Consider the following 25524-nt stretch of genomic DNA (forward strand, 5'->3'; position numbering starts at 1 on the left):
TTTCCTTTATAAACAATTCATATTATTTGACTATTACCTGATCTGAATCTCTGCTCATTACTCCTAGCAATAATAGACAACGGCTGTTAGCTTCCCTTTCTCACGTGGTTTTTGTTCCGGTGTGCGCAGAGTGAAGTTACATCAGACCACTACAGATATGTTCAGGAGTGCTCCGGCCAAGCAGACCCCACGTGTGAGTGCATCCTCGTTAGTACAACTGATTTCAGACTGATTTCATTCCTCCTGCACCGAGAGAGCAGGTGGGGCTGCTCCTCCCCAGCCTGAGCTCCCCTGGCTCCTCTGCAGCCACTCGCAGCAGCTGCCCGCTTTTTTTTTTTCCTTTTTTTTTTTCCTTTTTGGCTGATTTCCTCGATAGGAAAAGTTGTTTTCAAACCACTGGTAAGAAAACTTTGTGCCTCACTTCGATACTTGTACTTCAGAGGAGTACAGCAGCAGAGGGGGAACAGCCAAAATCTGGGTGATTTGTTGGGTGGGATTTTCCTTTTTCAGCCATCTCCTGCTGAAGCCTCGTGCACATCCTGTGCCAGCAAGAACCCCCAGTGCTGGGACCTGCAGGGAGGGGAAGAGAACAGCACATGCTCAGCCTCAGCCACACAGTGACAGCACCCGGGGCTGTCCCAGCCACGGCACCCACGGCCACTGATGGGGCTCATCCCCACCCGGACACGCTCTGGACCCAGCCGAAAGCTCGTGGCTGCTCCTCCAGCCAGGCCAGGCCGTTCACACCACAGTGATCATCCATCCCCAGGTGCCTCTCACCGTTTACTGCCCTGCCTTCGGCGTCTCCTCCTCCTCCCGGAGCTGCTGCCGCTGTGCTTGGAAATCTTCATCTGAAAGGCAGAGGCAGGAGGGGGCTGTAGCCAGCTCCACACCAGGGCACCACTGCACCCCGGTCCCAGCTCTGGGGAGGAGCCCCCAGGGGAGGCAGCCGAGCATTCCCCAGGGCAGGGTTTCCTTGCTCAGAGTGAGAATTCCCAGTGGGACTTAGGGAGTTTCTACCAGAACAAGCCTGAGAACACTGGATGGAGGCTCTGGCCCACAGGGGTATTTCTGCCAGGCGTTCACACCTGAGCCAGCCCTGGGGTGATGCGGGGCCAGGCACCACGGGACCCAGCCCTGCCAAGCACAGCACGCCCAGAACAGGCACAGCCTGGCACAGCATTCCTTACCATATGCATGTCCTTCCACGTCATCCAGAAGATTTGCTGTGGAAGCCGCTGTCCCCATCCTGCGCCCTCCGCTAAGGAAAACCAGTTGTGGGGCCAGGATGTGGCCATGGCACCACGGTCACCCTTCCCAGCCCACGCTCCAGCTACAGAGGTGCCCTTGGGGAGCCCCCAGGAGCACCTGAGTGAGGCCCCCCCTGCCCCACAGCTCTGCGGCCCCTTTCAGGATACACCTGGTGCTTCAACAAGTGTTTTCTTTTTGATTTCCTCATCTTCGTCTTCTCGGAGAAGGCTCTGGCGAGTTCAAACAGCTTCTTGCGTGTGGCTGGAGGGAAGCAGCAGGGTGAGGGTCTCACCCAAAGACCCTTCCCAAAGGTGCCAGGGTCAGTGGGGAGGAGAGGGGCAGGGCCAGGGTGTGAGAGCCACCCGCACCCCAAGAGCGTGTGGCGATGCTCTGGGTTTGCCAGACTCGGAGAGGGAGACAGGGACACCTTGGTCCCTGGTAGGAGCTGCGGATGTTTTACCCTTTTGCTGGGATTTTCACCACCTTCCTTACCCACCCCTCCCAGCATTCCCAGTGCTGCAGCCCAGCTGAGGCCGCACAAGGACCTTGGTCTAGTTTGTGGTGGAAAAGCAGGCTGTGACTACTCAGAGAAAGGTTTGGGAGAGCGCCAGGTACCGCTGCCATCTCCCCCTGCCCACCCTGCTCCCAGCTCCCCTCCAGCCCTGCCAGCTCGGGCCCTGCACACCCACTCACATTTTCCCATGTGTTTGAGTTTGTCTCGGAATAAGGCATCGTCGGACACGGCACCGCCGGCCTCGCTGGTCGCAGAGGGAGCTACATCACCTGCGAGGCAAACATCTGGTCACTGGTGAGGGGGCTCGGACAAATCACTTCCATGACCCAATTCCAGCACCAGCAAAGGGCAGAGCTGGGCAAGAGCAGGTGGGATAAAGGTGCTGGCACGTGGGGCTGGCTCTGGATGGGGACCCTCTGGGCCCAGGGGTGCAGAGCCATGGGCTGGCAGCACACCCTCACGGGTGCTCAGTCCCAGCACCGGTACCTCCCTCCAGGGTCAGCAGCCCCAAATTTCCCCCAGAGCGCTCTGGGTACTGCACTGTGGGTCAGGAGCAAGCCCAGCTCGGCTGGGGGACCAGAGACCCCCAGAGCCATGTTCCTGTTGCCAGGTCGGTGAGCCCAGCTGGAGCCCTGCCAGGCTGCCCAGGCTGCCCTGTGTGGGGCCATCGACAGACAGCAGCTCTAATTCTGATCTGGGCAGCTGCTCTGCTCCGAGGTTAATCAGGATTACCCGGGAACAATCATTATGCCTCCAGGCACAATCCTCTGCTGCAGCCCAGGCACGGAGGGCAGGGATGGATGGAGGCAGGATGCAGGAGCACCTCTACATGGGGAGGGCAGGAGCACCCACTCTAACCCACCAGCTCTTCCCCCTTGCTGGGAGGGCAGCAGGGAGGGATCAGCCAGTTTCCTCCCCCCACAGACACTCTGGAGGCAGCTGGGCAGAGGGATGGGAATGCAGGGGCTGTGGGGGATCTGCTGTGGAGAGACAATGCTCACATCTGTCTTGGAAGTTACCTGATAATACAGAGGAGAAACCAAAGTCGTTGCTGACAGCAGCACTGGTCGACTTGGATTTTTTTGACTCATATTTCAATCGATCTGAAAAGCAAAAAACGCAGCGCCCGCTCGATCAGACCCTCGAGGCAGAGCACATGGCTCTGCTCCCCTCTCCCCTCAGAGCCCCGTGGCTGCCGAGGGACAGGCTGGTGGCAAGGCAGGGAGCTGGGGCTTTGCTTCAGCCCACAAGCACTTTGATGGGAGCCCACAGCAGCAGAGGAACTGCCCACCCACCACAAGCACACGACGAGCACACCCGTGGTTTTCCTGCCACCTGCGGTGACAGTGCTGCCAGGACCCTGCAAAGCACCACTGACGTGACTGGGGAGGGCTCAGAGCACATTTCCAAAGCTCCTTGTTATGGATTCTGCTGAGCTCTGCCAGAGATGCTGCAGAGGGGTGGGCAGGGGCAGGAGAGCAGGAGTCCAGGGAGCAGCCCACCAGTGCGGGCGGCTCAGACCGCCAGCCCCCAGCCTGGCCTCATCCTGTACTGGCTCTGCTTTGGCACAAGCCCTGATCCCACGGGCAGGGCAATGCTGCCAGCAGCCAGTGTCACAGCGGGGCACACGCCCAAAAAACCGAAGTTTCTGAAGGCCCTTTTCACCTCTCTCCAGGGCGAGAAGGAAATCCCGGTTCCTCTGGAGCTCCTTCATGAACTCTTCATTCTGCAGGAAGAGCGCGATCCGCTCGTCCTCCAGGTACTGCTTCCATCGCCGCTCCTGCTCCAGGGAGCCCTGGCCCCGCGGGCCCAGCCCCCGTGGCACGGGCTGCCGGCAGCTGTGGGAGCCCTGGGGAGGCAAAGGTGGCACAGGTGGGGTGGTGGTCTCAGGGGGTCCCTGCAGCAGCACCCCGGGCTGAGCTCGGCCTTCTGCCCCTCCATTACACCACAGCTCCCCCAGCCCCGGTGGCCACGAGCTGCTGCTCGCCGAGGGGACCCTCCCTCCCCTACCCAACAGCCCAGGGCAAAAGGGACAAAGGGGGACAGGCCATCACTGCCTCTGCCCCTTGGGAAGGGGGACAGGGCAGAGGGGACAGACATCCCACTGGAACCTTTTGGAGCTCCTTTTGCAGAGCGCAGGCCAGCATGGAGTTTTAACTTTAAAACATGGGGTTGTGCCATAACAGCACCTGGTGTGGAGGAAAGAGAAGGGTCTCAGCAGCATGGCTGCTTTATTTCCCATCTCTAAAGAGCAGAGTCTGCAATGTCCTGCTGACAAACATCCCTGCACAAGGCACATCACGCCTCGCACCTGGGGAGCAGCACAGCCACGCGCTGCAGCACGGCCTCATCCCTGCCTACAATATTTATCTGATTTGTAGCTGCTCCCAGAGAGCCATAAAAAGCAAAAGCACACAATTACTGGGGAAAGAAAAGGGCAGCTGCTCCTCTCCTCCCCCTGAGCCCAAATGAATTGGCACGCTCCTATTCCCAGAAAGGTAATAGAGCCCGTGGAGCTCAACTTGCAGAGCAATCATTCATGAAAACGTGGCAGGCTGCCTTTGGAGACGAAACGGGAGGGGGGAGCAGGGTGCCTGCAGCCCCCTCAGTCCCTCACCACGCCAGGAGGGTGCTGGATCCATTTAGGGGTTCCTGTGTTAGCAAAGAGCCGAGGGATGCCTTGGATTGTGGCTGGAGCTGATCTGGATGTCCCTTGTTCCCCATGGGATGCTGCCTGTTGCCTGCTCTGCTGAAGGCACCCAAACCTTGTGGCTTGAAACAACCATGGAGCACATGAGGACTCTGATTTCCCAGGGGCAAATCCTCTGGCTTGCACTAGGTTTCCCACCCAAATTCCACTGTAGCAGCCCTCAAGTGCCCTGGCAGCGCTGCTCTCCTTAGGAACATTCCTGGTCCTGCTGCTCCTCCCCAGAGCAGCAGGCAAGATTTTCAAATAATTGAAAATATTAGGTGCTAATGGCACGGTGGCATTTCTGGCACTAATCACTGGGATAAAGGCAAGAAAAATACCAAAGCTTTGCTGAGAGCTCTTTCACACCTTGCCCACTTCAGTCTCTTGAACAGGACACACTACAAAAACTGTTGGTTTAGTCCACACCTGGTACCCAGCTGCTTCCAGCGTGCTGGTGCTGCAAGCTCGGGGTGGCTGAGGACGGGGATGGTGCTCCATGCCACCCCACTGAGCAGGGCTGCAGGCTGGAAGGGGTGGCTGAGCCTCACCTGTGTGCCGGCCGTCTGCTGGGGCAGGATGCGCAGGAAGTCCTCGGGGAGGTTGCCCAGGAGCGGGGGGTTCCAGTTCCTGTAGTGCGCGGTGCTGCCAGGGCCAGGCGCGTCTGTCCTGCGGGGCAAGCACAGGCAGCACCTCTGGTGAGGAGAAACCCAGCAACACCTGCTGTGGCAGTGTGGCACAGGGCCTGGCACAGCAGGGCCTGGCACAGCAGGGCCTGGCACAGCAGGGCCTGGCACAGCAGGGCCTGGCACAGCAGGGCCTGCCCAGCTCCACCAGCAGTCCTAGAAACTACAAAACCCCAGCACATCCCGCAGCCTGCAGCGTTAGTGTCAGCTCTGGAGAGTGAAAGGCTTTCCTAGAGCGTTTGGAATCTTTGGGAGCTGCATTTCAAGCCTTGCCCTGCAACTCTGCACGCTGGGTTTTCCTTTTCCCTGTTTCACAGAGACTCCCAAAAACCAGCCTGGCGCAGCCCCAGCCCTGCAGGGATTTGCCCACGAAGCTGACAAACGTCTCTCACCAGAGGTCACAGCCAGCCTGCAGAGGGCAGGGGCTGGCACAGAGGTGCCCCGGGCTCACATTTGCTGTCCCACAGGACAGGTGTGTGCCGAGGAGCCGGAGCGGGGCCGGCTGCCCAGCACCTGGTGTTTTCCAGCAGAGGCGAGCGCTACCCGCCCCCAGGAGCTGATTTTTGCCATTCCACACGCTACCAGAGCAGCTTTCCTGCCCTTCAGCTGTCCGTGTTTTAGACCCTCACAGGCATTTTTGAGCCAGCTGTGAGCTTCATTCAACTCCCTTGGCTTTGTCTCTCTCGGCGCTATAAGCAGCAGGGCCAGAGGGCCGTGCCAGGGCCAGCTGAGCCCCGTGTGCTGGCACAGGGTGCCCCAGGAGCGGGAGCTGTGCGGGGCTGGGGCTCACCTGGGCGGGGGCGTGGGTGGGGCACGGGGGTAGCGGCTGCCCAAGGCCTGGCTCTCGTAGGCAGGAGGGGAATACACAGGAGGGGGCTCCTCGTCCGAGCTGTCCGGCTCCAGGGTCCGCTCCAAGATCTGCAGAGTGAGAGGATGGGGTGAGGGCAGGACAGGAAAATGCTCCCCAGCACGCCAGGGCCCCACGTGCAGCAGCAAAACAGGGATGGCAGGGGCTGAATGCTGCTGCAGCCTGCTGGCACTGGACCTCCTGCACCCAGGGGTGTTTGGTGGAGTCTGCAAGAGTTCCAGGGGAAGAAGGTAGGTGAGCCTATCCTTTGGTGCACACAGCCCCAGGGAGTCTCTCTGACAGCAGCAGAACGGTCTCTGTTAGGTTTTGGGGCGAGGGAGAGCAGGGAGGACACTTGGCTTGAGCCTGAAGCACTGCCCAAGACAACTTTTGGTGCGGCAGCCCGGCTCATCCGGGCGCTCAAACCTCTGCCTGCCTGCAGCAGTTGAGTAGCACCGTGGGCAGGCAGGAGGAGGCAGGATGAGACTGAGGTTCCCACTCACAGCGAGCCAGCTGTGGCAGCCAGAGCCCAAACAGGGGACCCCTCGCAGGTTACCTCGGGGGGGATGCTGTCCTCCGAGTCCGAGCTGTCGTCACAGCCGCTGCCGTCCAGGTTCATCTGCAGAAGCTGGTCGATGGTGGCGTCCACGGCGCCATTGTTGGCTCTCAAGACGCACTCGATGATGTCGTAGTCCATGTTGGGGAACATGGTCTTGAAGTCCTCCATGGCCTGGTTGAACTCCAGGCGCCGCACCTGCCTGGCGGGGCGGCTGTTGTTGAGCTCCTGGGCGGAGGAGCCGCCGCCGCTGCTGCTCCGGCGGAACAGGCTGGTCATGGCGGGGCGGCTGTGGGGGCTCAGCGTGCTCTGCTCCCGGCTGTGCCCGTGGCCCTCCTCACGGGGGGCTGCCCCGGCTGCCAGCCGGGACCATGGGTGGGCGGCGGGGGTCCCGCTCCCCGCGGCCGGCGGCTCCGCACGTCAGCCCCCGGCACACGGCTGCATCCTCCCACCTGCAGAGGGGACACGGGACAGAGTCACCCAGGGCACAGAGTCACCCAGAGGCTCCCCTGCTGTCCCACCCATCCCACCACATCCTCATGGGACTGAGCCATCCCTGCGGTGGGCCCGGCACACCGGAGCGTGGATGTGCCTTGCCAGGAGCTGTACCAACAAAATGCAAGGCAAGAAAAATGGCATTACTTCCACTGTCCAGGGCTGCCCAGATTTAACGTTTCCAGGTCTGACATGTATTTATAAACACAGTAAAATCACTCTTTAAAATAAAACATGGAGTCAGCTCAGAGAGTGTCAGAGCAGGGGGCTAAAATGCTCTGCAGCACAGCAAATCGACCCTTTGGAAAAGCCACCAAATCCAAGATTAACATTCACTTTAAAACCATAAACAGATTATACAGCTACTGCTTCTCGTTTGAAAATGCAGGGCCAAATTCAGTTCTGGATTAACTCCACTGTTTGAAACAGAATTACCCCAGGAACACTTTTGATCCATAATATCATTTTCAAAGGCTTTTTCCTAAGCAGCAGGCAGAGAGTTCAGGATAACTGTCCCTAAATGGTATTTAATGCAGAAGAACGTGCCAAGCACATTTCTTAGCAAAATGGTATAATCAGATTCCAAGCCATTAAGAGGAGCGGTCACCTCTGAAGGTCACCTGGGCTCTCCCCTGCCCAGCAAGACCGTGTGTGACAGCCGTGTCCCCAGCGCTCAGCCCCTGTGCCAGCCCACAGCCCTGAGATGCTCCAAGGGGGTTTCCAGAGGCTTCCAGAGGCTGCTGAGAATGAAACACATTTGCAATACACGGGGAACTCAGCGGGAACTCAGGGAGAAGTTCACTTTTTGCCACACTGCTTAACCCCCATCCCCAGGGACAGCGCTGCTCTGGCTCAGTACCAGAGGAATCACGGGGATGATTCCTGCTCCAGGCACGCTCTGCTCTCCTTCCTTGGCTTTTTTGTAATCCTGGAAGCATTTGCATTTGGAGACACCACAGCAGCAGCCCTGTGCTAACACCAGAACCCAACCAGTCGCTGCACCTCAGTCCCCGGGCTGGGCACGGTGCCAGGGGCCATCCAGTGCCACCTTCCCTGGCAGGACAGCACCCAGGGAAAAGCAGCAGCAGAATTACTGACAGGCACAAGGGGCCATTTCCAAGCAGCACCAGGAGCCCCTGGCTCGCTCCTGCTCACTAATTATATCCATTTAACTGGTCACTCAGCCAGGAACTGTCCCCATCCCAGTAATTCTCAGGATCAGCTTGCCAGGAGCCAGGCGTGGAGCAGCGCTGTGCGAGCAGAGCAGGAACAATTCCGACAGCTCTGCCCGGCTCTATTCACTGAGGACAAATAAATCCACTGGAGTCAATTAATAAAACACTGCTGCTCCGTTCCTCCTCCGCTCCCCTGACTCACTCCCAGCAAAGAGCCAGCATTGTTCACACCTCTGGAATTATACTTTAATTGCAATATTGCATGGCTGGTTTAGTCACGTATTAAATTGAGTTGTAACACATTCACAGGGTACACACCTCCTTACAAGATTTGGCTACTCCAATAGGATGGGGAATGAGCCTGGATAGCCACGGGAACACGGTTTATACTGGATACACACACAAGATCCATGGATGGAGATGAGAGTTCCTGTGGAGAACCATAGGCTCAGCAATGCTGTGCCAGTCCACTAACCTCAAATAACAAAATAACCCCCAAAATCAGGCTGCAAATCCCCAGATCTCCATGAAGTAACCAAAGTACCTGTGGTTGGGGAATCTTTGTCTCCCAGCATTTGACCTTGAGTGTGCATTTAAAGGCTTCCCTGTAAGCATGAGGGCCATGGCTGTGCCAGGCACTGGCAATCCCCCTGCCAGCCCTCTGGGCTCCTGTTGCCAGCACCAGCTCTGGGGAGGTGCTGGTCAACACTGCACGTGTCTGGGACAGCTCCCTGGCAGTGCTGGACAGTGTGACTGAGCACAGCAACCTGCTGAGCCATGGAAATCTCCAGGTCAGAAGATGAACAAAATTAGGGATGGGGACAAGATATTTTACACCAGAAAGGTTCCGCTGCACATCTGGCTTCAAACAGTCCCAAGGGAATGTGTTGGGACCTTCCCTGCCCTGAGATACACCCCAGGAATTCGAGGCTGGCAGGAACTACTGAAGGCACAGACCAGGGCAGTTCACATGCCCTAAAGGCTTTTAAACCTACTTTTCAAAGTCTTGCTGCTAATCCAAAGAAATGCAAATCACTACATCAGCATGAGTTAAAATCCGGGGAAAAGCAAGTGGCCCTGTTGGCAGGAGTTGATTTAAAAGATCAACAGGTGTTCCGAGGATCCCCCCAATTCCTGCGTGTCTGCAGCAGCGTTCAGATGAGCAGCGGAGAGGGCAGCAGGACCCCGGTGGCAGCTGGGGAAGGGGCTCAACATGTTCCTGGCCCTTATTTCGGTGATGTCAGTGAGGGGCTGGGAAGATGCCAGGGAAAGCAAAATCCTTTGGATTTCCCAAAAAGGAAAGAAGAAGCTGGCGTGTGACTGCAGCCCACTGGGGGCACGGGCTGGGCTCCTCTTCCCCTCCTGTGCAGAACCAGGCTGTGATGACTCCTTCGGCTGCTGCCTGTTCAGTTTTCTCCCTGCCTGACAACAGCTCCCACAAAAGGACCCTGAATGCTGTTATTCATCCACCAAACCCAGGCACAGGCATAATCCTTCGTCCTTCTGCTGCACCCATCACAGGAGGAGCTTAAAGGCTTTGCGAGCTCCTGGTCCCCGTGTCCCCGTGCCACAGGTCACAGAGAGCAGGGACACTGGTGTGGCTGGCACTGCCCCTGTGCCCCCACCAGCCCTGGCAGCACAGGATAAATCCTCCTGTCCTGGCAGTGCCTGATCCTGGCTCACCCCAGCTGAGGCACCTCAGCATCCAGCAGTGCTGGCTGTGTCCACTGCCCTGTGCCATGGAGAAAGTGCCAGTGACATGGCAGTGCCAGGCTGGGGCCAGGCCCAGAGCCAGCGCTGGGCGAGGAGGGGCTGCCACGATGCCACATCCACATCAGCTTTTATCCAAGTGCCTCCACACGCTGGGACAGGGCTGGCACTGAAAACGCTGTGTTTTGGTGTCACTGCATAGCCAGGACAGCACAGGACACTTTCCCACACGGCTCCACAGCTGCTGTCTCACTGCACACTGTGCTCAGGCACCGGCACATCTTTGGCTGCAGCCCCTGCCCTTAACTCACCACTCAAAACCACAAAACACAACCAAACACAAGCTGGCCGTGGCAGCTCCCCCCTGCCAGCCCAGGGGTTCACCCTGCTCTCCTCCCACCCAAGCTTCCAGTCACTTGCACAATTGAGAGCCGCCCTTGCCAGAGCCGAGGAGGAGACCAGAGGCAGGAGAATGCCCCAGTGGGGCTCCTGGGGAGGAATAATGCTCACAGCCTGGGAGGAGCATCCTCCTGTGCCCCCGGCATCCTGCCTGGGCACGGCTGCTCTCAGCCAGCCCCGGCAGCAGGCACTCAGTGCCTCCCAAAAACGGGCTCTTCCCATGGAGGGAAGAAGCTCTGGAGCAGGCACGGTGTGAAGTGGAGGCTGCCAGCCCTCAGCTGCCCGGGAAGAGCAGCTGGATAATCCCAGGGGTCGGTCAGACCGAGAATGTCGTGCTGGAAGCAGCAGTTGCTCGGCTCCGTGAGGAACAGCCTGACCGGAGGAGCCAGCAGCTGGAAAAGCATCAGGACTGATCGCTCACAGCCCTCTCTGCTCAGGGAAGAGCCTTGGCACCAAGTGCAAACGAGAATGTTCCCTTCCCCAGTGTCTGCTGAGGCTCAGCCAGCAGATGGGATTGCTCAAACACTGCCCAGCCCCTTGTCCCCTGCTATTGCCACGCTGTGTTCATGGATCAGCGCAGCAAACACACCGGGACCCTCCTCTGCAGCCGGGATGGGGGGGACAGCTCCGAGTGCTGGGTCCCCCCAGCCCTGCACTCCCCAGCCCCCAGGGCCATCCCGGGGTGGCTGCAAGCCCAGGCCTGTGGTGCCTCAGCTGGGGATGCAGAACAGACGTGCAGAAGCATTTCCATGCACAGGATTATTTGGAGAAAAGGGCTGACAGCTCCCCCAGTTCCTGGAGGGAAGACTCTTGGAAGAAGTCTCAAAACTCAAGGATGTTAAACTAGAAATAATGGCTCTGTCCAGAGCAGATGTGCTGAGTTCTGCTGCAGCCAGGCCCCTGCACAGGGATTGCTCAATGTGGGAACGAGAAGTGTGGGAATGTGACTGCCCAGCAGCTGCAGGTGTCACTATAATAGGACTGAAACTGGGATGAAAAGTAAATGATCAGGAACAGAAATTATGCTATTCTTTACCACCAAACACACCAAGGATGTGCAGGACGGGCCCCTACCAGTCTCTCCTAAATCCCCTTGTCACCTTCCTCTCTGCCTCAGGGGATGCTGTGCACCCCTCCTGGGCCCACAGCCTGGGAAAATTGCTCCGAGCAAATCCTTTCTCATGGAAACAAATAAGCACCTGAGGATCTCCTTTAATACTTGTTCTACTGCGTATTAAAATGGCTGGGTTTAAGCCCTTTTCAAAAGCAAAAGCAATCAGGGAGGCGAGCACAAGTAAGCCCTGCTTGGGAACCTGTGCAGCACGTACCTCTCTGCAACAGGGAATTCCCCTCTGGGCTCCGAGGAAAAGTGCAGAGGAACCAGGAGAGCCATGGAGAGATCCCAATGCCAGCACAGCACGGTCAGCACTCCTGCCCAGGTGGTCTCTGCGTTACTGGGGAGCCCGTGGAGCTCTGAACACTCAATATCCACAGTGCAGAGAGCAGCGGCTGCTCTCCCACCAGGGCCGCCCATGCCCTGCTCCCGGACAGATTTATGGCAGCCCTTTGTGAGCCGACCAGATGTCAGCCCTCCAAAGCACCCAGCTGGCTCCTAAACCAACAACACCCCGATAAAACCCGGGGGGTTTTAAACTCAGCTGGGACTGCAGAGCCAGGCGGGGCAGCGCTGGGGACCCCTCGGAGCGCCCACCTTGCCCTGGCAGTGGGGGATCCTCAGGGTGCCCCCAGCCCTCTGTGCCAGCCCCCTGCCCCTCGGCATTGTGCAGCGCTAATCCCCGGCTTTCACACGTTTTCCACGGCAGGAGCACAGCCCCCGCCCCAAACTAAGCCCACATTAATGAGCAGCACTAGATCCTCATCCAGAAGTCGCCTGCCTTGCGAGGCCGCCTTGCGCTGGTTTCATTGAAGGTAATTTGATCTTGGTAGGACGACATTCCTAAAATAGTTGAGGGAATTCAAACATGAAATAAGGTTTCCAGGAAGGGATTAAAAAAAAAAAATAGGTCAAGCAAGTGTGAGCGATTAAAGTGACCCGGCATCCCTTTGTACGGTTTTACTGCGACTCTGTTCAACTCTATCTTGCATCAAGGTGTAATAAATTAGATCCAAGAGGTGGCCCAGAGCAGAGAGGCCGATATAAGATTATTGCGGGAGGTGGCTGCTGTCGGTGACCTTTCCTCCCCTGCCTTTCAGTGCCGACATCAAACCCAGCTGAGCGCTCAGCTCAGAGCTCGGGAAGGGAGCAGGCGACCGCGGCACGGCCAGCGCTGCCCACGGCCCATCCCCAGCTCCCTGCCTCACTTTACCCATCCCCAGCTCCCTGCCTCACTTTACCCATCCCCAGCTCCCTGCCTCACTTTACCCATCCCCAGCTCCCTGCCTCACTTTACCCATCGCAAGGCTGGCAGGAGGGAAGCTCTCTGCCCACCCTTGTCCCCCGAGTGCCCTTCGTCACACAAACCCATCTTTAACTGCTTATCCCTCTTCTCCCTCTGTGCTCCCAGCTCAGCACAAAGGTGCTGGGAAGCAGCTGGGAGTGAAAGGAAATAAAAATTACTGTGGACACAAAGGTGTGTGGCATTCCCTGGGGACCGGGCTCAGGGCAGGGTGTGTGGAGGACTCACTGGCAGGCAATTTTTGGGTTAGGTTTGGGTAGCTGGGGAACATGGACCTGGCTGGGGGCAGGGTCAGCCCTGCTCCCTGGATAATTAGCGTGGCTGATTCCAATTGCTAATTTGCCATTATAGGTCAAGGGTCACAGAAATTAAAGGAGGGGAGGGAAAAAGGGAGAAAGAGCCTGAGTAGAGGCAGTCCCTTCCCCTCCATCTCTCTGCATAGCAGGAACATACTGGAATGGACTGGGATCAGACTGGGCTGACCCTGCCCCAGAGCATCTCTGCGGGATTTGGCCCTGGGCCTCCCACAAAGGCAGGGACAGGCAGGGACAGGCAGGGACAGGCAGGGACAGGCAGGGACAGGCAGGGACAGGCAGGGACAGGCTGTGCAGAGCAGGCCCAGCCTCCAGCATCTCCGGTGGCTGCTCTCCTGCCATCGGGGTTTAAGGGCCGTCGCTCACTGTGCAAAGGAAAAATCCCGTATTGATTCACCCGAAGCTCTGGAGCACAGACCGCACGAGTTTCTATGGAAACAAAATTAGTGGAGTAAAACTCTCCCTGTCGGCACACGGTGAATTATTCACCAGGACAGGCCCCTGGCCAGAGGGGCTGCTGAGAAGATTTAAAGGTGATCACAGAGTGGTTGCTGCGATCCCCTTCCTTCAGGGACCAAACCACAGCCAGGGAGGATGAAAGGCCCTGGGTTTCCATGCCATGTGTGTGGTGGGAGGGTCCTGCACCTCCTTCACCACATCCACGGCCCCCAGGGTCCCCAGAGAGAGGATGAGGGCTTCTCCCTCACATCCCCCAGTGCCAGCCCCCTGCACCACGGCACAGCAGTAACACATGGCACAAAAAGTGTCACTGAGCGATGTCACCTGCCTTGCACCAGCCACCCTGCGGTCACCCATCCCTGGCACCCAGGATGAGCCCGTGAGGGCAGGACCGGCCGCAGTCCGGCTCATCCCACAGAGCCAGCCAAGAGCCAGGGAAGAAAAGGACTAATTAAGTCACAAAGAGAGGAGGGTTTTTGTATGAGTCACTAAGCCATATGGCAGATGCAAACTATCCCGGGAAAGCACCGAGCCAACAATCCAGAGCTGCCGTACCCTCGTTGTCCTGGGACACGGTGTCACGCTGTAATTGCACCGGGCTTTTGTCCCCCCTCGTGCCGGGTGACATTGCTCAGCAGAGGAGAACCTGCCTGAAAGGCTACACCTCACCAGGGACAGGTATTTAATTAAGGCCCTACGTCAGGCCCCTCCTGCCAACCAGCACAGGCTGCTCCATCCCGGCACAGCCCAGACTGTGGGGCGGAGAAAAGCCCTGAAAGGAGGAATGTTGAGTTTGTTCCATCACAGCACATCACAGAAATTACATAGGACGCTAACCTGGATTTGAAGCCAGGCCAAGGCTCAGAGAAACTCTCAGTCTCCTCAGCAGCAGAGTCACTCCTGTGCCAGCACAGCCTGGATCTGGGTGGCAAAGGGACCCAGACCCCCAGCAGTGGCTCTGCTTGTTGCCCCCTTTGCCCAGCCACCACAACGGGTCACGCTCTTCTTCAATATCCCATCTTGCTTCTCTTTCATTAGTTTTAAATTTGCATGACTGACTAATTCAGGTACATCCCATCCCAGCTGATTCGCACTGATCGTGGCAATCAGCAGCCAGGGAGGTTAAAAGCCACAAGGACTTTAGAAGGAACAGTTTAGGCTCCAGGAGCAGGGAATCCTCCCCAAAGACTGTCCCCCATCCCCACCGCTGCCTTACGGCACCAGCACGTGCTCCCAGTGACCCATCTCCATCACCAGAGCTTCAGCCACGCTTCTCTCCATTTTCTGGAGATGATCTCCCTGCTTTCCCCCTGCTGAGCTCTGCTCTCCCTGCGCCAAGGACAGCAGCCAGGCTCCATCCCGGAGTGTTTGTGTGCCCATCAGTGTGTGCCTTCCCTGGGGAAGTGAGAGCGAGGGCAGGGATCGACCAGCTGTCAGGCAGAAGGAAGAAATACCACTTCCAGGAGTCAGAGCTCATTTCCCAGCAATAAAAGCAGGCTAGGGCTGGAAAAAAGTACCACTAATGGGGATGCACATCCCACACCACTCCAGCTGCCGATAGGAAAGTACCCAGGGGCTGTAGCTTGGAAAAATAAAAGCCATTACAAGGCTTGGTTTTAAGTAGCACAGCTGTAGATTAGGCCCAGATCAGGGCATAAAGGATCTGCCATTCCCCACATGGATTATTGCTGTGGATGATGCCCTCCATGTGCCAGCCTTGGCTCCTGGCTCCGAGTTATGGCTCCTCCAGCAGATGGAGAAGAAAACCTTACTGTTTCCTTCCAGGGAGGGGAACAGCTCAGATCAGCATCCACCCTTAACTGCTCCACTCTCCATCCTCCTCAGCCCCATTATCCCCACTCCACCCACACAGTGCTCTGGGGACTCCAAGGCAGAGCCAGTGCTCCTAATGCCACCTAGAAAGGAAGACCTGACAAGTTTGTGCTTCCTGGAGTTACTTTAGTTACTTAGTGGGTGGATTTTACCTCCTTTCCCATCTATTCTCAGTGTGTTTTGGTGAGGAGGGTCCTCACTGCTGAGTGGGCAGCCTGCCTTCCCTCTGCCAGGCTCACACCCTCCAAGCAGGGGTGTGAGACAGTTCTACCTCCCCAAAACAACCCCGGAGATCCAGGCAGACCCCAGGGGCTGGGACATGCCCGGGCCCAGCCAGGGGACAGTTCCTGCAAGGCAGTTACTCTGGGTTTTAAGAACACACTTGTTTGTTTGTTTGTTGCTGGGCAACTGAGAGGATGGAAAAAATGTCAATGTCATATTGTCACCTATGAGTCACCGCTCAGCACGGGTCGAGATGCCCCGGTCCTGCTGCCACCGAGCGTGGGGAGCCCGGAAAAAGGGCCTGAGGCATCCCAAAAGCAGATCACTCCAGCTCTCTCTGCCTGTCCTGCCCTGCTCTGACACCTTCCCCATCCCCACAGATGGGCACTTGAGCAGCCAGGCCACATCAGTGGCCTGCGGACATCGGTGGCCCAGGGACAACTTTCCGAGGCTCAGGAAGGCGAGGAAGGGATTTGCATTCCTATTTGCATTTCCTAATTGCGCCTGCGGGTTTCCTGGGGCAGCGGCTGGCTCTGGTTTCCATGGCAGGTTTTGTGCGGACCTGGAGAAGCGAGGGAGGCACAAAGGGGCCACAATGGCCCTGCCACTCACCCGCATCAAAGGCGGCCGGCGGGGCGGGCCGGGGGCACCGCAGCCTGTCCCCCCGGCTCCCCCAGCTCCGGGGGACCCCGGCACGGGGGACAGGGTGGCTGGTGGCCCATGCTCCGGGACAGCCGCGGTTCCAGCGGCGAGGTTGCTTGACGGAGGAGCGCAGTCACAGCCGCTGTCGCCCAGAGGCAGCAGCTGCTCCGCGCCCGTCGGAAGCGGTGCAAGAGCTGGACCCAGATGTTCCCCCTGTTCTCATTTCCTGTTATTTTCAGCCAGCTTTCCACCCAGCTGGGTGGGTTGCTTTCTCCTTCCAACTTCCCTCTCCATTCAGGGACCGGCTGGCTGTGCCCATCCAACTCCCATGCTGGCCCCGGGGAACGGGCAGAACAAAACAGGGACCTGGGCACACCTGGTCCCCACACCGCTGCCACTGAGCAGAGGTGAGGCTCCAGCCAGTGTCCCTCTGCCAGCCTGGCCACGGTGACAGAGATGTTGCCACCACAACAAGAGAGGGACCCATCTCTGCCTCGCACACCTGTGAAGGGCTCTGTGCTATTATTTCAAGGTTTTTAGTTTTTTTTCTTATTTTATAACTACCAATTATCATCACCATCACCTTGTGATGCCCCAAAGCCTCTCAGCTCTGACCACGAGCACCCCACAAGCGAGTCCACCGACAGGGTTAGGGCAGAGCCCCCTTCCCACATGTCCCACCCCGAGATTTTACCCTCACGGCACAAACCCTGACCATGAATCACCCTCCGGATGCCCTCCTGGCCATCCCACTCGGAATGCCAGCATGCCCCGTTACCTGAGCCCCCGCAGAGGGTGCTGCTGCAGGCAGACAAGCACCAGCACCCACGGTCATGCTGCTCCTGCTCCCCGGGGCTCGGGGAACCACAGCACCGGCACCACGGCAAAGCCGCTCGGCCACGCCACCGACGCGGTGTCGGCATGTTCTGTTCTTTTCTTTTGGCCATTTGAAAACTCTCTTGTAATAAAATGCTGGAAAAGTCCAAACTTTCCCAGGAACTCTGTAGCTGGGAAGAGGATGGGTACCTTTAACAGAAATAATTTTGGCTGCTCTGACACCAGGAATGGGCCGTGGACAGCCAGGGATTGGTGCACAAGGCTCTGCCAGCATCAGGCACATCCTCACCAGGTGCACAGCTACCAGGAGGTGATGGCAGGGTCTCCTCTGCCAAAACGACCACCAGAAGCTTCCCACTCCCCCCAGCAGCAGCACCAGGCAATCTCCACTCCCAGAGGGCTCCCCTGGGGTCTCATTGCCCCAGTGCTGCACTCCCGCCGAGCGCTTCCACAGGAAAACCTCAGTGAAAACCACAAAAAGCTTCTCAGCGGAGCAGACGCCGCTTCAGCCTGTGTTCTTGGAGATGGAGGAGGAGGATGTGAGGAAAGCCACAGCTTCCCCAGCCGCGGGGCAGCCCCGCCAGCAAAGCCCCAGCGGCAGCCTCGGGGGTCAGCCCAGGATGGTGGTTCTCCCGTGGAAATCCTTACGGCTCCAGCCCCCATGTTTGTTGTCAGTGGCAGCAGCAGGAGGAGGTGTGAGGAGGAGGAGGTGCGACTCCACTGCTTTTTAAGAAAATAATAAAAAAGAGCCTTTCCAACCCGCCTGAGAGACAGACGGCAGGAGAGCACTGCTTTGAGCGCTGACTTGCACTTAACTCCTTCTCCATCGCTGTCTGCCCACAACCCACTGGCAGCACTTTCAGCGCTGGACAGGAACCCCAGGTGAGGATCAGCCTGGCAGGACGGTGCCCTCCATCCTGATGGAGGATGACAGATGTGGCTGAGCTGCGCACCCGGTCGGGGGCTCACAAATGACCCTGGTCACCCAGGAAGTGACCACCACTGCTGTGGCACACCAGGGCCCCGCCAATTCCTGCACCAAGCCATGACCCACCCGGCGGGGATGGCGGGGTGTGAGGTGTGCTGCTCCATGAACGCGGCACAGGGGACAGGGACGATGTCCAGCAGCAGGAAGCCACCAAATCCAAAGCTCCAGCGCAGGGAGGGGTCACGCTCGGGGACCGGCGATGCTGCGGGGCTGAGCGGGACGCGGGTCCAGCCCCACGGCCGAGCCCGCCGGCCGCACCCGGCTCTGGCCGGGGATGGCAGCCTTGGCCCCGGCCGGGGATGGCAGCCTTGGCCCCGGCCGGGGATGGCAGCCTTGGCCCCGGCCGGGGATGGCAGCCTTGGCCCCGGCCGGGGATGGCAGCCTTGGCCCCGGCCGGGGATGGCAGCCTTGGCCCCGGCCGGGGATGGCAGCCTTGGCCCCGGCCGGGGATGGCAGCCTTGGCCCCGGCCGGGGATGGCAGCCTTGGCCCCGGCCGGGGATGGCAGCCTTGGCCCCGGCCGGGGATGGCAGCCTTGGCCCCGGCTCGGGCCGCTGGGTTCGGCCGCCCCCGCACGCGGGACCCTCCCGAGCCCGGCGGCCGCGGGGCCCCACGGCCTCCGCGGCGGAGCGGAGCAGCCGGAGCAGCGGCGGGGCCGTGCCGGGGCTGCGGGCCCCGGTGCTCGGCTCCGGAGCGGCGGCCGGGCGGCTGCAACAGGCGCGGCCCCGGCTCCGACCCCGGCGCTCCGCCCGGGCCCCGGTAGAGGCCGAGGCGGCGGCGCCCCCGCTCCCCCCAGCCCCGGCGGGGCCCGCTCGGCTCCGGGCCCGACCCGCGCAGGCCGAGCCGCACCGCCCGCCCCGGCCCGGCCCCAGCCCGGCCCCAGCCCTGCCCGGTTCAGCCCGGCCCGGCCCGGCCCGGCCCGGCGCACAAAGAGCCCCGGCCCGCCCCCCCTTACCGGCGGTCGGCGCCGCGCTGCGGGGGCGGCGGCGGGCGGCTCCAGTCACGCCGGGAACCATGGAAAGGAGCCGGGACGGGAGACGTACGTGGCGGGCGGGCGGGGGCGGCCGTGCCCGGCAGCGGGGGGCGGCGCGGCGGGGCCGGGGCCGGGGCCGGGGCCGGGCCGGGCCGGGCCGGGGGGAGCGGGGCCGCGCCGAGAGGCTGCGGGGGCGGGGGGCGTGCGGGGCCCTCGGGACTGCGGCGTCTCCCCGGGCCGGAGCCCCCCCGGGGGCAGAGCCGAGCTCGATTCGGCCCGGCCGGGGGCACCGCGGGGCGGCACCGCCCGGCCCCGCCGCTCCCCGAGGTCAGACAGCCCTGGCCGGGTCCCGAGGATCTCGGGGTTCCCCCGCTGTCCCCAGGCATCCCCTGCGCCTCCAGCCATGAGGTCGACACCTCTGGCCCTGAGTGGCCTGGGGGCCAGTGTGTGGGGAGAGCAGCATCCCATGGATGGATCCCATGGATGGATGGATGCATGGATGGATCCCAGCTCTCCAGGCTGGCTCTCAGCCTCTTCCACACCTTTGGAATGTCCCAGGCTCCTGGAGCCTGGACCTCCAGTCTCGTGGTAAGGTAGGGAAGAGAGCACTGCTGCCCCACAGCTGAGCATCCCAGAGAGGTTACAACCAAGTATCACTTGGAGCAGACAGAAAACAGCCGTCCCCATATCGCGTGCTCTGGCTGACAGCTTGGGAAGGGAAGCGATCTCCTCTTACAAATTACAGGAGCCCGTTTACACAGGGCAAACACTTCCCATTCCACAGAGACCAGAGCGAGACCACAAACAGCAGCAGCTCAGAGCCTCCACTTCCCTCGTGGCTCTCCAAACCTTCCAGACATGCTGCAGGAAGAACTCCACACCTCTGGCACCACGGCCTCCCACAGCACCCTGCCACAGCCAGAGACTTCTTGGGTGCACGGCTGTGGGTGCTGGAGCCCAAGCACAGCTGTGGGATGGTCCAGAGCTCTCACAGGACAGCTCTTCATGCTGAGATTTGTCCCTCTCCATCATGTCATCTGTGTCCGGGAGCTGAGCAGTGCTGGGTAAAGATGTGGAAGGCTCTGACAGGGAACACAGAGCAAGAGTGGAAATAACTGGAGGCAAACCTTCGGCTTTCAGCGTGTACTGAACATGTGCCTCATCATTCTCTTCCCCAAGTTAGCGCAGATCAGACTCTTTGGAGGCACAGCGCTTTGCAGTGAGCTTTGGTGGCTGCAATCTCCTCCTAATCCAGGCTTGTTTCGGGAAAAACAGGCAATTTTATATCCCTTTGATATGGGTCTTAGCTGCTAATGATGCTAGGAAGTAAAAAGAAATGGGCATAGAAATACACAACTATGAAGAGTTAAAATAATGAATTTAATTCAGCCAATTCCAACAAAATTGGTAATTCCCTGAAAAACAAACCTTGAACAGAAAACACAGAACATAAATGGTTTTGTCTTGACAGCTGGTGAGAACAACTGGGTGAAAAGGTGAATGGAATATTTCTGACTTCTCTGGAAAACAAAAGGTTTCACACATCCTGAAAATGCCCTATTTTTGACTAAATGGGTCGGTTTGGGAGGGAGTGATTGTAAATGCTCTGCAAGGAAAGCACAGGTCTGTGCTCTGACACAACCAGTGACTGCAGATGCCAAATGTCTGGTTTTCAGAAAGCACTGATGCTTCCCTAAAGGAAAAGCTGGGACTTCTAAAAATCACAGAAACATAGAACGGTTTGGGCTGGAAGGGAAACTCAAAGCTCATCTCATTCTAAGCCCCCACCAAGAGCTGGGACACATTCTACCAGACTAGCCCAGAAACCTGAAGAACAAAACCAAAAAAAGTTATTATTTTTAAGAATCATAAGCCTGGCTTGCCCAGTGGTCCTGATTTGGGTTTTGGGGCGATGCAGAGTGCGATGAAGGACGCGAGGCTGCTGCTGTCACCAGGCGTGTGGAGGGAGCTGGCTGGACAGCCTGGCTCAGCTCCTCCAGCACTGAAATACTCTTTCCAAAGCAATACCAAAAAAGGTTTGTTTCTAGGTCAGGACCTCAGCACTCAATTTTAACCAGGGGCTGACAGTCCAATCTGAACACAGCTGTAAAATGGATTCGAGGGAGAAGCTTTGGCATTCCTTTTGTAATTAGAAAACAGCCACTGAGCCGTGTGCCTTTAAAGGTGAAAGCTATTTTTGACATAAAAATTAGCACGTAGTTCCTCTGTCATCCCTCGGCTGCTGCTCTGGGAGCTGGGAGAGAACAATCCAAAGATAAGCAAGAAGTATAAACATGCTGAATTATACAAATAGGTAGAAGGGGATCAGGTTTAATTTGATTTATTCTCTGACAGTTAGGAGACAAAGAGATTTATTTTTACACTTTTTCTCCTAGAAAGCACTGGTTAAAAGGTTCATTTATGCACTGAAACCCCAATAGCATTTAAAAACTTGAAGTGCTTTTAATAGCTGCCTTTTGAAAATACTGTTTAATCTATTTTTGAGATGGATAAACTAAGCTACCAATGAAGCAGGGCAGGAGTTTTTGGAAGGGCCCAGCAGTGAGAAACTGTCGTTCATTTCTCAACAACTCGGCTCCTGTGCAGGGACCCTGAGATAAAAACTACCACAGTGCTCTATGCTTTAAAAACTGGAGTGTCCTTTAAACTCCAATTTTCTCTCTTTGGTGGGAATCTGACCCTGACAGCCTTGAAAGTGAACCCCAGGCAGTTTTCGGGATACGGCTCAGAGTGGCTGTTTCTAAAATAAAAGTGAGGGAAGAGTGAGCAGAACTTGGAGGTTTATCAGCACCCGGAATGCCCTGGCTAATCCTCAGCAGCCCCGGCCCCTTTATGTAACCTGGGATTGCTGCAGCTCAACAGCTTACTGGGGTCTGGGTGGTTTTCTTTAAACCTCTTGTGGACAAATGCAAACACATTAAATACTTCTTTCTTCTGCCTCTCTAAGGAAAAAATTGTTTTAAGAGGGGAAAAAAAATGTTTTATTTGTACCAAGGGCTAATAGAATTAAACTCATACACTGAGACTAAAACATGTTTCTCTCTGATTCATCGTGACTGAACCGAAACTTCCCAATTTACAATACTCAGGTGTAACTCTTCAAAAAAAAGGGTTGAATCCCAAATTTCTCTTGACTCCAAACACTCTCTGGAAGTGTTGGGGTGTTCCAAAGAAAGAGAAAAGCAGCCCCTTTATAGCATGTAGAGCATTTCTGGCAGCGTGGCTGGCTGTGCTGCAATACTTACGTCCCTGTGGCCGCTGCCCCGCGGCTCTCCTTGCCCGGAGGACGCCTTTCCGTGCCCTCCATCTGACTGCTCTGACTTTCCACGGCACACATCCTTCCAAGGCAAAACGCAACTCTCAGACTCCCGGCCGGCACTAAGCCATTCACCTCACGCTGAATGCTTACGGAAACTTCAGAAGGAAAAAAATAAACCCCCTATTGAACTCCTTGCAATCGGAGACCTGAATGGGCTCGATATAAACCCCACTCGAACCAGCAGCAGCAATAGGCTTCCCTGGATGTTGGATTCCATCCAGCTTAAAAGTTTCCATGAAATAAACTAGGCTAAGCGCATCAGCTGCATAGAAACTAACTCGGTGTAACAGGAGCATCTGTTCTTCGCATCCACCATTTTCTTAGAGCCTTAACTCGGCGGCGCTGTGGCGGCGCGAGGTGCCAGCGGATCCCCGGCCGCACCGGCATGGGCACGGATTAGCAGGGAGCATGCACGTCATATAAACTACTGGACCAGGTAGCTTTTGTTTGTCAGAAAAACAGCTTAATGTATTTGCAAGGATGGCATTACAGAGCGAAGTCAATGTCCGCACTGAGACAGCGGAGGAGCACACCTCGGACCCATTAATACACGGTACAAAGCAAATGTTTACCCAAGTACAAATGAAACAGGTCGACAATTAGCTAATGCAGCTTTGTGGACATAAACCAGGTACAGTCGAGCAGAACCAACATAAAATAAAAAGGAAACAGCCCTTTTCCTACGCCACGCTAAGAGCACCGTGGTTAGTGGTTTGGGAAGCCTCTGTCACGGTGAAAAATTTCCTTGCCGGTGTTTAATGTGTTTATTCTACTGCTACACTGCTGGGATAAAAATAACAGCTGGCTGTACAAGGGACCCACTGTCAATACTGCAGTAATTGACAACATACAATTAAGTCTCACACCTGTTTATTGTAAGTAATTCATAGATAACCACTTCTAGTACACATTTTCATATTGGCTTTTAATGTTTTTGTTCTCTTTTTTTTTTTTCCTTAAGCTCAGGGATACCCAAATTTCATCTAAGGGTCATCACTGTGGTTACCCAGACCCAGAAGGCTGTACCTACTTGGGGAAACTGGTGCGAGGTGGTGTCGTGGCCAGGGATGACAGAGATGGCTGGGGAGCTACAGGTCCCAACATGCAGGACGGTGTGGAGGTGGCAGCGGGGCCGGGGCAGCGGGGTTGGGGACATGCGCTGGCGGGCTGGCTGTGCACGCCGGGCTCTACACAGGGCCAAAACAAAGACCTCTACACACCTGGAGTAAGAACAGTGGTAACAAAGTCATAGCTACATATTCTTCTCTACATTTTTGTTTATTGAGACAAACTAATTAAAAGGCACAAACATAGGGCATATGTTTACATGGACATTATAACAAACATATACATTAAAAGTGTAGGAATGTGTTTCCTTTCTGCTAAACAGAAAGTTCCTAAGCTTTTATATATACAAAAGTTGTACAATTTGATGTCCTAAAGTACAAAAGATCATTTATAAAATTATTTTACACTAAGCTCTATTATTTTTTTTTGTTTGTTTTTGTTTTACTATGTAGTCCAAGCCCCTAGAACAGTTTCACGTAAGGATACAGATACCTGTCACCTGAGCCAGCAGCCTGGCAATCACTGCTCGCACGGACACGGCCGGGGAGGAACGGAAGCAGTCCAGTGTGACTGGTCAGTCCTGCTAGCACTCTGTGAAAATGCACACGCTAATCTCCAGAGCTCTCAACTTCATTAAGATAAAAACATCTCAACTGTAATTTCTTTTTTTTTTTTTTTCCTCTTTTTTTTTTTTATTTAATGTAGAGGTTGGGTTTAGGGTGGTTTGTTTTTTTTTTAAACAAAGTTTTAAAAATGTGAATATGTGACATGATAGTCTAAAAAGTATATCTGTTTCCCTAGACTTTGCTTTCTACTTTATGTACAGATAAACAGGTTAAGAAAAAAAAAGCACATGTAGCTTAAACATGTGTGACCATTTATGAGCAGTTCTGGGCTGGACAGCTCAGCACCCCAGAACTCCCACAAATTGATAGAAATGTGTTAACACAATAGAAGAATAACGTAAAAATGATGATGTTTGCAAATATTTACAAAGTTGAACAGATTTGCACAACACTTGATTAAGAAATAGGGGAGAAATTAAAAGACGCTCTCTGCTTGTCCTGGAGGGGCATCCTACCTAGTTAGTGGTTAGAATAAAAACTGTATACAATTTAATATAAGACAAAACTTCTAGTGAACAACTAACACGTCTGTCCCCTGCTGAAACACCAGCAGGCTCTGATTGGGAGGCAGAGGGCATAAAAATCACACCCAGGGCCTCCAGAATCTTCCAGCTTAAAGCAATTTTCCTTAAGTTTCCAAGCACTCCTTTTGCTCCTAGATAAGAGTCCCATGGGGGTCTGACTGTTCAGAGACCATGTTTACACACATTTCGACTCCTCTTCTGTCAGCCATGGCTGTTTCTCACCAAACAATAACAGTTTTTTTAAAAAAAATGTTGACTACAATGCTCTATATTCCCTTAGGGTAATATGTTGGGTAATATTTACATCTCCAAATATCAGGTCACAATCCCTATTATATGTTGAAGTTAGAATGATAAGTTATCATATGCTTTGCATATCAGAGCTGGTATCACCTTTCCCATAGGGAATGCTGCCTGAAATTACCATATTCCCAAAGGTAAAATGCATATTTTCTCCAAAAATGCATTTTTTTTTTTTTTAATGACAACATTGTAATGCATTTACTCATTAAAAAAAAAAACAAAAACATCAACACAGACAAAGGTTCTACACTAGCTCAGAAACAGTGGACTTGCCTGGCAGGTTAAAATGAGCCATCCACCCTGTTACAGATACAGAGGGGTCTTTGCTAGTGTTTAGATTAAAATAATTTTCTAAGTTATAATTTGAGGGGATAAAACATAAAACTGGGTTTTTTAATTACCTTTTTTTGTTGTTTTTTTCCTTTTTTTTTTTTAAAAACTCTGGCAAATAAGTGTCTGCTCTAATTCAGCATCAGTCAGCTACAAGGTAAAACTTACTTTAAATGAAGTGCTCCAGTGAAACTCAAGCCTGAACCATGTGAGCCAAATCAAGGGGAAGATGCTACTATGGTCTCTGGTGGTGTTGCCCCAGTGTCTTAGTCTGAATTTATTAACTAAAACAAAACAAAAAACCCAACAGAACAAAACAAAACAAAAA

At 55.8% G+C, this 25524-nt stretch overlaps 2 protein-coding genes and 1 long non-coding RNA gene across 3 annotated transcripts in view; 2 read left to right on the forward strand and 1 right to left on the reverse strand.

The window, feature by feature from the left end:
- CUEDC1 (CUE domain containing 1) lies at positions 1-19107 on the reverse strand. The gene is made up of 11 exons (XM_058854586.1): positions 18988-19107; positions 6544-6995; positions 5931-6058; positions 5006-5123; positions 3431-3614; positions 2785-2868; positions 1945-2034; positions 1419-1512; positions 1191-1249; positions 781-851; positions 1-570 (listed from the first exon to the last, which is right to left on the reverse strand). The coding sequence occupies exons 2-10, from the start codon at positions 6820-6822 to the stop codon at positions 784-786; spliced, it is 1104 nt and encodes a 367-aa protein (XP_058710569.1). The 5' UTR covers positions 6823-6995; positions 18988-19107; the 3' UTR covers positions 1-570; positions 781-783.
- HEATR6 (HEAT repeat containing 6) overlaps positions 1-25524 on the forward strand; it is a 340544-nt gene that overhangs the window by 242219 nt on the left and 72801 nt on the right. The gene's annotated exons all lie outside the window — the stretch shown is intronic.
- Positions 18972-25090, forward strand: LOC131587094 (uncharacterized). Its single transcript, XR_009279296.1, has 2 exons — positions 18972-19071; positions 23307-25090. It is a non-coding gene; the product is annotated as an uncharacterized LOC131587094 (long non-coding RNA).

This window comes from Poecile atricapillus, chromosome 21 (assembly GCF_030490865.1).
Source record: "Poecile atricapillus isolate bPoeAtr1 chromosome 21, bPoeAtr1.hap1, whole genome shotgun sequence".
In the NCBI taxonomy this organism is placed as follows: Eukaryota; Metazoa; Chordata; class Aves; order Passeriformes; family Paridae; genus Poecile; species Poecile atricapillus.

Bases quoted from the DNA above. Each gene is read 5' to 3' on its own strand.
- CUEDC1 (XM_058854586.1), bottom strand. From the start codon at position 6,822: ATGACCAGCCTGTTCCGCCGGAGCAGCAGCGGCGGCGGCTCCTCCGCC. The intron at 6,059-6,543 runs GTAACCTGCGAG...CTCACTCTGCAG, and splicing joins AGGACAGCATCCCCCCCGAG to ATCTTGGAGCGGACCCTGGA. The intron at 2,869-3,430 runs GTGAAAAGGGCC...TTTGCTTTTCAG, and splicing joins CCTTCTCGCCCTGGAGAGAG to ATCGATTGAAATATGAGTCA.